The sequence below is a fragment of the Pituophis catenifer genome, unplaced genomic scaffold (assembly GCF_029215685.1).
Source record: "Pituophis catenifer annectens isolate HBS135680 unplaced genomic scaffold, rPitCat1.0.hap2 SCAF_493, whole genome shotgun sequence".
NCBI lineage: Eukaryota > Metazoa > Chordata > Lepidosauria > Squamata > Colubridae > Pituophis > Pituophis catenifer.
Window position 1 is genome coordinate 1 of NW_027257373.1, and position 11026 is coordinate 11026.

Below are 11026 nucleotides of genomic sequence, written 5' to 3' on the forward strand. Positions count from 1 at the left end.
TCTCAAATCCAAACATTTGAATTTGGTGCATAAAGTTTCACAGAAGGTGCAAAAAAGAAAAAAAGAAAGAATAGAAAAGAAAGAAGACCATACATTAGTAAAGAAAAAGAAAAAGAAAAGAAATATATAAAGAAATGACTTTCCCCTAATCACAAGTGTAAACTATTTTAGTAACTTAAGATCTTCTCTTAAAATGCAACAAATGTCTTCTTCCGTTTCCTGCCTCTTATCTATAAACAAATACTTCAAGCCTCCTTATTTCAGTCCCTATGTCAGCAAAAGTCTATTAAGGGATTCCAGAGAAAACAACGCATTTGTTTTAACCTTGATAAAATATTTATATATTATATGCTGCCCATCTTGCAGTCACAAAACAAACCAACTTTATATTCCTTCATTTTGATCCTCCCTTCAAATAATATCTTAGAACTTGGTTTCTTTTGATTTTTCATTTCAGGCTGGCTCAGTGGGGGGGACAGAGGACAATTTGAGGCTGAAAATTATTATAGATAAAATCTGAATCCGGGATTAGCAGGGAATTAATCCCATGTCATTTTACAATACTAAAGGATGAAATGGTCCAATTTTTTTTATTCATAAGGCATTATCTTGTTTCACTATTGAAAGGCATCAAAAACTGCAGAAGGATCAGCTCAATATTTCAAATTAAAATAAAAGTGTGTCCCCACTGTACATTTCATTTATAAACTATGAATTTATTCATAGTCACAGCCAGAGACTTAACTTGTTCTTCGTGATCTTATAAGACACTGACAAAATTATTTTGCTGATCTTAAGAACACATTTAAAATAAAACTCTCAAATTGCAACCGTATAGTTTAAGAAAAAAATTCTTGTCCATGAATTTATTTCCATCGACCAAAGAACGTCTGTATCTCAAGAGTAATAGCAAGAGGACATCTACTTCTCAAGGGGCAGAAAGCCAGTTCTGATTCTCTTCAACAAGCCCTCAAAACGATAGCAATATTGTAAGTGTGGAAACCCAAATGTCTATTAGGGCCCTGAGAGAGAAAAGAAAAAAGCCAGAGACTCAGCAGGGCTGGCCGTCATCCAAACAGGAAAAGTCACAAGTAACTGGAATTTGCATCAGCCCTTTAGAGTCTGAACAAACATTAAAAAAAATGTGAGCATACTCCAAACACAAAAGAGACTTCAACAGATGCTTTTGAGTTAACCTAATACATTAACAGGATTTAACAATTAGCCTTGAACAATTAACTATGGTACCACTGCATTTTAACATACCCCAAGGCATGTTAATTCTCAAAAACATTTATCTGCACTTCTGTTTTTTAAGAAACATCATTTCAAGTGTGCATTCGTGCTGCTGTAGAGCTGCACCGTTTGTCTGAAGCAGAGCTGGTAAGTAATCTCTTTCAAGAAAGCCATTAAAGGCTGTGTTAGGACTTTGGAAAGTTCTCTTGGACAGGAATTATTTGGAGTTTGCAATATTACATTATTACCTTACTCTGTGCTTCTGACCAGAATTCATTAGAGATTGAAAAGCTCAATTTATCTCCTCTTCCTAATTGAAAAGGAAATAGTTAGAGAGCTGAATATTACACAAATATACATGAAATTGGTTAATGATTTGCAATATTGGAGACACAGATTCTTTCAGGATCTGAAAAGCTTCACATCAATATACGGTATTCCTCCTGAGACACCCAGAAAGCCACAGGACAATGGATAGATCAGTTGGATTCCTTCATATAAGGCAGGTGGCTCTCAGACATTTCAAAACATGGAACATGTATAATAATAACAAATGTCCCACCTCTCCCAAAGTTTATACAATATAACTTCTTCTGTTAGACTCCTGAAATGTTACCCAACAGCCACATTTGGTTCTGCAGCTAAGAGATTCTGCCCTCAGCTCACATTTGGCACATCGGACTATAAAACTTTTAGCATCTTCTAGATTGCCAATTGTCTCATTTTGCAACCTTTTTAATGATCAAACATCTCTTTTTTTTTGTTTATAGCTAAATACGTATGACTAAAAGTGCTCTCAACTGTAAGTGACATTTCACTTTATTTTATGGCTATACTACAGTATCAATAATTTTATTTGATTTTAGGCTCTGGCCAGTAATATATTTTAGTTAGCTTCTGTATTCCTCACACTCTCTAGTTGATTATTTGTGGTTTTACTAGTGTTTTTGTACTGTTTGTCATATGCCTGCTCACTGACTACCATAATCAACAAATAAAGTATTCATAATTTCTCAAGTCTTGTGGTTCTGGACACACTGGACTACAATCCCTATAGTTTCCAACCAAATTTTAGTCTAATGCATTTAGGAAAAAGTAATAGAAATCTCTTATTTCAGCATCTTTACATATTAGTTCAAAATTAAGAGAAAACACATTAACGAAAATGGTCTTAAAATTAGTAAAGTCTATAAACAGATTTTCCTCCCTTCTTGAGCTAGTTAGCCCAAATTTTGTGTGTGTAACAAGATGGCTAATAAAGCATTCTGGTGAACTGGTAATTTCCATAGTGCGAAATAAATTAAGTTTCAAGCATTTAAAGTCTTTCAAAATTTTGTCATTTTGATTGCTTGCATTAGCAAAACAAAAGTGCCACATTGTTAACAAAAAATTTCTGGAATTCCAAAGTACATGTTTAAAATTTGTAGGTTAAGTCTTAGACTTTTTTTCATTAGTAAGAAGCATTCTGCATTGATGGTCCAATAACTTATTTAATAAAATAATCTCTAGTCAAATTGTTTTCTACTGAAGAATAATTCAACAGTTTACAATTACATATTCTGGCCATATTTGTTTGTATTCGTATCATGTTCACTCCGCCTAAATTTCTTTCAATAAATATATAGCACCCACCCCCCAGTCCATCTTTAAAAGTCAAGAAATCGTTCCATCCAAACTGGAGGTAACCAAAGGCTTTCAATCTGTAAGTTGGGAGTTGTCAAGGAAGAAAAGTATGAGATCCTTAAGTGTATTACTTACATCCTCATGCATATAATGATTGCATTTATAAAAGTGACAATATTATTCCCTTACCTAGACTGGTTGGTTTTATCAGTTCATCCAACAAGTCATAAAATGGCAACTTCTGAAGCTTTATGTCTGGATGGACTGGGTGGAGTGCTGAGGTCAGATGGGGCAGGTCCAGTTCATGTTTAGGTCCCAGGAGAGAAACGGGAAGTAACGGCGAAGTTGCCGGGTGGCCATCGAAAGCAAGTTGTGGAATGGTAGAGGATGACAAAGGGGAGGACATGGACGTTGAGTGGACGCTTGGGATGGACAAGTCTGCAGAGGTTATTATTTTTTGCGGGAACCGCCTCCTGTAAAGTTCTTTGATTTTCATTTGGACGGCAGGACTGCAGCCAGCCTTGAGCAAATGAAGTGCTTTAGTAAGTAGTTCGTGTTTGCGGCCGTGCTTGTTTCTTCCTGCGTAACCCAAAAGCACCTGCAGCTCAGAGACTCGGAGGCTCATCACCATTTGCTTGAAGACAAACAAAAAGGCAAGACAACAGTTATTCAATCAGAGCTGTCTGTGAACATGAGAGAGTAGAGAGTTAACTCTAGAGAGAGTCAAGCAAAGCATAACTTTGCTCCACCGAACATACATTCATCATCATCACCATCTTCTCATTATTATTATTGCTGCTGCTGCTGTTGTTCTGTATTGGGGGGAAAACCCTTCCCAATTGTGAGTTCAGAACTTGATTAAGGAGCATGTTTTCTCTTCCTCTCATAATACATTTCAGAAATAATACATGTTATTATGGGCAACGTTTGAGAGGAAGGTCCTTTCAACATCAAATGAGTGGCATGCCTGCAACTCTGCCAAAATCTGTCAACCACTGATTATTGTGCAGGGAAAATTATAGAATAAAATTAAGCAAAACCCCCGATGCTTCTCTTACACAAATAAGCAATATGTTATTCAGTCTGGAACAAAAATATATGAAGTAAGAGCCTAAGAATCTGGCAATAAATCACTACATCCCAAATCATATCATTTCCAGAGTACATAGGGCAGAATAAGAAAATATTTAATATCCTCTTAGGATATCCTCTGTGAAAGTTAACAAAATTAATTAGGTTAAAGATTTACTAGAAGACAAGAAAGCAATTAAGACAATCAGATACAATCACCTTACAACCGGGCGCTTAGCAAGTGTCTGAAATTACAAGGAACCTAAAAATGAGATTTACAAGCCGAAGGCAACCAAACTGAATTTATGGCTGTTTGCAGAACCCTGTAGTCATGTGACCACAATTTATGATTGTTTCTGCTGGAAACTGATGTTTACTTCCAGGTTCCAGCAAAAGTCACCCCAAAGTGAACAATGAGTTTGCTTAACACCCATGGTGTTTGCTTTACAACTGCCACAAAAAAAGTTGTAAAATTGGGTGCAGTCACATGGTAACCCACTTTATAACTGTCACAATTTAAGACCCAAATTCTGGGCTCAATTACAGTCATAAATTGAGGATTACTTGTTGTTAAATGATAGTAGAGACAAAAATGCAGTCTCTGCAGTTAGATAGAAATGTGAAAGTGACTGTAATAGAGACCTTGACTTGCAGTCTTGCCTTAGGCAGGAAACCAGTTGAGTGACCTTGGGCCAGTCCCTCACTCTCAGCCCTAGGAAGCAAGCAATGGCAAGCCACTTCTGAAAAACCTTGCCAGGAAAACTACAGGGACTAGTCAACCAGGAGTCAAAAATTCACTTGAAAGTCACAGACACAAAAAGGGGAAACCAAGTAAGGAAATGAAATGAAATTATCTACTGCAATTCCATTGTTTACCATACCATATGTCATTAAATAATTTACAGTGCCGCTTTATTTTCTCTTAAGATCACATGCAGAATCCTGTCTATACAGCCCATCAAGAAAAGAGTAAAGCTGCAGCAGAGGTGAGTGCTGAGCGATGCTCTTCCCTAAAGAGTTACTCACCAAATCGAGAGACTGAGGAGCACTTCATCCAGGGGTGAAATGCTACCGGTTCTGGCCGATTCGTCCGAACCGGTGGTAACAAATGTGCCTGATTCACCGAACCGGTAGTAAAAATGCTTTAAAAAGTAAAAAAAAAGTTCCAACGATGGCACGGCACAGCTGATCGTCTGAACTTTTTTTTTTTTACTTTCTTTTAGCATTTTTTTACTACCCATTCGGGCAATAGGTAAGGCAATAAATGCTTTAATAAAGTAAAAAAAAGGTTCCAACAATCAGCTGTGACAATCAGCTGTGCTGATCCTCTGAACTTTTTTTTTACTTTTTAAAACATTTTTTGCTACCTATTGGGGGAAGTCCGTTTTTGCTCTCAAAAGGCTTCCCTGAAGCCTGCTAAGCCAAAAATCGGGAGTTGGGATGGGGATGCAAGGAAGGGAGGAAGGAAGGAAGGAAGGAAGGAAAGAAGGAAGGAAGGAAGGAAGGAAGGAAGGAAGGAAGGAAGGAAGGAAGGAAGGAAGGAAGGAAGAAAGAAAGAAAGAAAGAAAGAAAGAAAGAAAGAAAGAAAGAAAGAAAGAAAGAAAGAAAGAAAGAAAGAAAGAAAGGGAGGGAAAAAGGAGAGGAAGGAAGGACCACAAACCTGGCACTAGATGCAACTTCAGAGGATACCTTGAAAGAGCACAGCAATCAATCCAGGACTAGAAGGGACCTGGAGGTCATCTAGTCCAACCCCCTGCTCCGGCAGGACATTGTTGTTGTTTTTTTATTTGATTTATATGCCGCCCTTCTCCGAAGACTCAGGGCAGCTTACAATACGTTGAGCAATAGCCTTCATACTTTTGTATATTTATACAAAGTCAGTTTATTGCCCCCACAATCTGGGTCCTCATTTTACCTACCTTAGAAAGGATGGAAGGCTGAGTCAACCTTGAGCCTGGTGAGATTTGAACTTGCAGTAATTACAGGCAGCTGTTAATAACAGTGCTTTAGTCTGCTGCGCTACCATTGTTAAAGTGAGTTTGTCTTTTGACCCCCCAGTCACATGACCCCACCAAGCCACGCCCATAGAATCCATAGGAAAAATTTTTAGATTTCATCACTGATTTCATCTGCTTGAACTTACAGGTCTTTGCTTACAATGCTGAGGAATTTGAACCTCTGAACCCATTTTATGGAAGGCTAATTTATAAAAGTTTCTTTTTACTTTTTTCTTACTATTTTATTTCATGCTTTTAAATTTTTCAAAAAATTTATAACAGCCTATTTTTTTTTCTACAGAAAAAACTACAGAAAAATTAACCTGTGCCAGAACCTATTCTCTTAAATAGCTAAAAATCTGATGGGTTTATTGAAATGTAAATGCTGTAAAAAGGAACCTTATTTGACAACCTTATTTCGCGATTTAAAAGCTATTGAAGTAATGACACCTTGATTTACTTCAAAGTGTCATTACTTTAATAACTTTTAAATTGTTTTAAGCAGATTAATAAAATATTAAGACATTATTCTGGGAAGGCATATCTCTAGATCCTTCATCCAAATTACAGACAGCATATTATGAAATAATTTTTTATGTTTAGCTTTACCACTAAGCGAAATCACGTTTGACTTCCAACTTCTCTGTGGAATACAAGTGATAAAGAAAAAGAAACCACTACGGACACAATTAGAAAGTTATTATGCAACTCCCTGGATCTCACAATTGAGGTCTCTCGAAGATGCTCAGTTCTGCTGTAATATCGGCACAGAAGGGGGCAGAGCACAGATGAGTTCAACCTTTGACAAATTGACCCCGTGGGACAATCTCTGACTGAAAATAGCAGGTAAACTTTGGGGAAGGGGAATCACTGATAAAGTAGAGTTATTATCCTTTGAATCATCTATTGACAATCATGTTTTTAAGCCATCTTACTTAATATTAAACAATCTGAGTTACTTAAAATGGAGAAATGGCAGTATATTCTATTAGTTCAGTTTAGTTTAGTTTAGTTTAGTTTAGTTTAGTTTAGTTTAGTTTAGTTTAGTTTAGTTTAGTTTTAGTTTATTAAAATATATGTTGTTTTCACATATCTGGTCGAGACCCTTAGATGCTTTAATGATCTCTAAAACTTTTGCATCTTCAACTTATGACCTGTCTTTTAATGACCATTACAATGGCCTCCGAAAGGGTGCTTAATAGCCCATATAAAGCATTTTGGCTGTCGTAAAATTTCCTGCCCTCCCAGTCACATGATCACAACTTGGATGCTTGGCAACCTGTTTCAATTTACAACTTCCTGCCAAGCGCCCTGTGATTATGCAATCTTCTCCGGCAGCTTCCCCAAAAAGTAAATTGAGAAGCCAGCAGGAAAGCTGCAAGTTGCAACCCTTTCCTCCCTGAAAGAAGCTGCCTCTGTGTGTCTATCTGTCTGTGTCTGTACTCCTTTGGTGGGGTGGAAAAACAGAGCTCAGATCCTGATTATTTGAGCTCTCTGCACCTGCCAAAGGAAGTCCCTTGTGCGCACAAAGGAGTGCTGACATCCTGCCATGCCCTTCTGCGAATGGAGGGGAATCCTTCAGGTAGCTTTTTTTATAAGCCCCTAAAGACCACAAATAATCAAACTGAGCATCATGTCATATCTCACCTAATGACTGCTCTGCTCAGTGGCTGAGATTCTGGACTCAATTGTGGTTTTAAATTGAGAACTACTTGTATTGTCAGTAGTGAAATGTTTGTGGATGTCGTCCCCACTAAAATGCCCTGCTTAAGCAAATCTTAGCTATTTACAAGTTATTGTTCAAAAATGCAACATTCATCTTAGGAAATGAAAAAGCCTCTATGCATTTTTTTCAGGCACTAAAGATAATGTATACTGCAAACTGAAAGGAAAAAAAAAACCCTAGTATTAACCGCCCAAGACAGAAATTGCAAATTCTATCAAGTTTCTACCCTTAAATATCACCATTGGAAATTCTTAATATTTTGCATGTATAGAGTACAAAATAAGAGATTCATATGATTTATAGCTTCTTCTATTTCCCTCATTATTTGTAATGAAAATCTTGTATGAATCATAAAATCATACTATTGGGGGTGAAATCTTGACCTCCTCAGAGAGGGCTCGCAACTTGGGTGTCCTCCTGGACTCGCAGCTGCCCTTAGAAGACCATCTGACGGCTGTGGCCAGGGGGGCTTTTTATCAGGTTCGCCTGATTTACCAGTTGCGTTCCTTTCTGGATCGGGACTCTTTACGCACAGTCACTCACGCCCTCATCACTTCCCGTCTTGACTATTGTAACGCTCTCTACATGGGGCTCCCCTTGAAGAGCACCCGGAGACTCCAACTGATCCAGAATGCGGCTGCGCAGGTAATTATGGGAGCAACTCGGCGCTCCCATGTAACACCGCTCCTGCATGAGCTGCACTGGCTCCCGGTGGTCTTCCGGGTGTGATTCAAGGTGTTGGTTGCCACCTTTAAAGCGCTCCATGGCATGGGCCCTGGGTATCTACGAGACCGCCTTCTGCCACTGATAGCCTCCCATCGATTGGTACGCTCCCACAGAGAGGGGCTCCTCCGGGTGCCATCAGCTAGACAATGTCGGCTGACGTCCCCCAGGGGGAGAGCATTCTCTGTGGGGGCCCCCACCCTCTGGAATTAGCTGCCCCCGGAGATTCGTAGGATTCCCGACCTGCGTACCTTTTGTTGCGCCCTAAAAACATTACTATTCCAACAAGCAGGGCTGGCCTAAATAATAATAATATTTTTACTATTTTAATGGATTGTTTTATTAGAATTTTCGGCCAATTGATTTAATTGTTTTAAATTGTTTCTAATTTTTATACTGTCATGGTTTTATTTCTGGCTGTACACCGCCCTGAGTCCTTCAGGAGAAGGGCGGTATAGAAATTTAATAAAATAAAATAAATAATAATAATAAAATCATAGGACTGGAAGTGACATGAAAATCTTCTAGCCAAACATCCCTGCCCAGGACAAGAATCCTACAAACACCCCAAACATGTTGCTGTTCAATCTTTCCTTGAAACCATCCACAAATGCAGGCCCCACCCCCACGAGTCTAGAAGGCAGATTAAAACACTGCTGACTAGTTCTCACATTCAAAAATTCGTCTTTATTTTGAGCTTGGATCATCCTCTGTAAAGCTCCCCTGCCTGCTCTACTCTATATAGGAAGTAGCTTCCAAGACTTTGCTCTCTTTCCTGCTCTTCTCTTGACTCTTTCTTGTTTCTTAGCATCCTTCTTGTATTGTGGCAATCAAAACTGGACACCGTATTCCGCATGAAATCTGACCAGTGCAGCATAGAGCAAAACTATCCTTTTTCGTAAGCTCAACATTAAACCTCTGTTGATATAGTCCATTATTTGACAACTGCAATACACTGCTGGCTGATGCTTAATCTTGGTATAGATTATATATGGTACGAGCCAGACATCACCTACCTTGTACCTGTATGTCTAGTTTTTCCTACCTAAGAACTGATGTACATTAGCCTGGAATGCAAGGTAGACATCAGTCAGTTTTTCAAAAAATATATGTAAATGAACTTGGATAATAAATCCAGGATCGTTGTACATATATAAGAATACAAATTTTTCCTTAAACCAAAGATGTCTTTTTCTCATGAAAATTCAAAAAAAATGCCTGCTATAAGGAGCCACAGACATGTGCATAATTGTATGCTCCAAAGTACTGTTTTGCCGCTGAATTTAAAGCACTGCACAATTCTAGGCTCGAGCTCTTAGAGAAAATGTCAACTTTCAGTCCCACCTGAGATTTAACTCCAGGCATTTTTGCAGTCATGTCCCACCTATCAGGACATCACTGATTATGAATAGGAATTTCCACTGTCAGCAGAGCTGTTGTTTTTAAGGAGCCTCATTTTATTCAATGAGTCATAAGAAAATGTTTTGTATACTGAAGCAAACAAATTGGAGGGAAGGAAGAAAGGAGGCAGACTATTAAAACTGTCAATTATACTAATTAATCCTTTCAGCTAGTTGCAATATTACTTGTTGCATGCTGTCAGTACCTTCTAAAGTAAAAATTATCCCATAAGCATTTCCTGTTTACCTGCAATACACAATTCTGTGTTGGACTCATTGCATTAGTCAGCTGCAGAATCACATCACTTCTTCTGCTGTCTTTGTCTGCTCTGGACAAGTTTCACCTTCTTGGCAGATGAAGCCAAATGGAGATGGACGGCAAAGTATCTGATGATTTCCATCTGTTTCATTTTTTATTTTTATTTTTCTGCCTTCAAGTCTGTGTTAACTCTGATGACTGCCTGGATTCATTCCCACAGTTTTCTTGGCAAGTTTTCAGATATGGTTTGCCATGGTCTCCTTCCACAGGCTGAAAATGACTGGCCCCAAGGTCACTCAGCTCTCTTAGAGCCTAAAGCAGAACTAGAACTCAGTCTCTCAGTTTCTAGCCTGGTGCCTTTACCCACTGCCTCAAACTGCTTCATTTAGTTCTCTCATTTATTCGTTTAAAATGTATCTACTGCTTACTTCCTTAATACAGATACAGATTAACAGAGTTGGAAGGGACCTGGTAGGTCATCTAGTCCAATCCCCCGCCCAAGCAGGAGACCCTACACCAGTCTCTTCTTGAAAGCCTCCAGTAATGAAGCTCCCACAACTTCTGAAGGCAACTTCTCTTCCATTGGTTGGTTGTATTCACCGTCAGAAAATTTCTCCTTATTTCCAGGTGGAATCTCTCCTTGGTCAGTTTCCATCCATTATTCCCTGTCTGACCTTCGGGTGCTTTGGAAAATAGCTTGACCCCTTCCTTTATCTGGCAGCCCCTCAAATATTGGAAGACTGCTTTCATGTCTTCCCTGGTCCTTTACTAGACTAATCATGCTCAGTTCCTGCATCTGTCCATCGTATGTTTTAGCTTCCAGTCCCCATTCATCCTGGTTGCTCTTTTCTGCACTCTTTCTAGAGCCTCAACATCTTTTTTATAGTGTGGTGACCAAAACTGGATGCAGTATTCTAGGTGTGGCCTTACTAAAGCTTTTTATACTGGTAATTAGTACATCACTTGATCTTGATTGTATCCCTCTGTTAAT

The 11026-nt window shown here is 38.6% G+C and overlaps 1 protein-coding gene across 1 annotated transcript; it reads right to left on the reverse strand.

Annotated features, from left to right (window-relative positions):
- Window positions 1–959: 959 nt before the first annotated feature.
- Window positions 960–10223, reverse strand: LOC139326997 (E3 SUMO-protein ligase PIAS1-like). Its single transcript, XM_070956693.1, has 4 exons — window positions 10024–10223; window positions 3049–3493; window positions 1485–1546; window positions 960–1022 (listed from the first exon to the last, which is right to left on the reverse strand). The coding sequence occupies exons 1-4, from the start codon at window positions 10051–10053 to the stop codon at window positions 960–962; spliced, it is 600 nt and encodes a 199-aa protein (XP_070812794.1). The 5' UTR covers window positions 10054–10223.
- Window positions 10224–11026: the final 803 nt, after the last annotated feature.

What these genes read in the sequence shown, in the direction of transcription:
- LOC139326997 (XM_070956693.1), bottom strand. Translation starts at nt 10,053, where the DNA reads ATGAGTCCAACACAGAATTGTGTATTGCAG. An exon ending in CACAGAATTGTGTATTGCAG is followed by an intron (nt 3,494 to 10,023) that starts GTAAACAGGAAA and finishes TTTGTCTTCAAG; the next exon opens with CAAATGGTGATGAGCCTCCG. An exon ending in GGTCAGAAGCACAGAGTAAG is followed by an intron (nt 1,023 to 1,484) that starts GTAATAATGTAA and finishes TTTCTCTCTCAG; the next exon opens with GGCCCTAATAGACATTTGGG.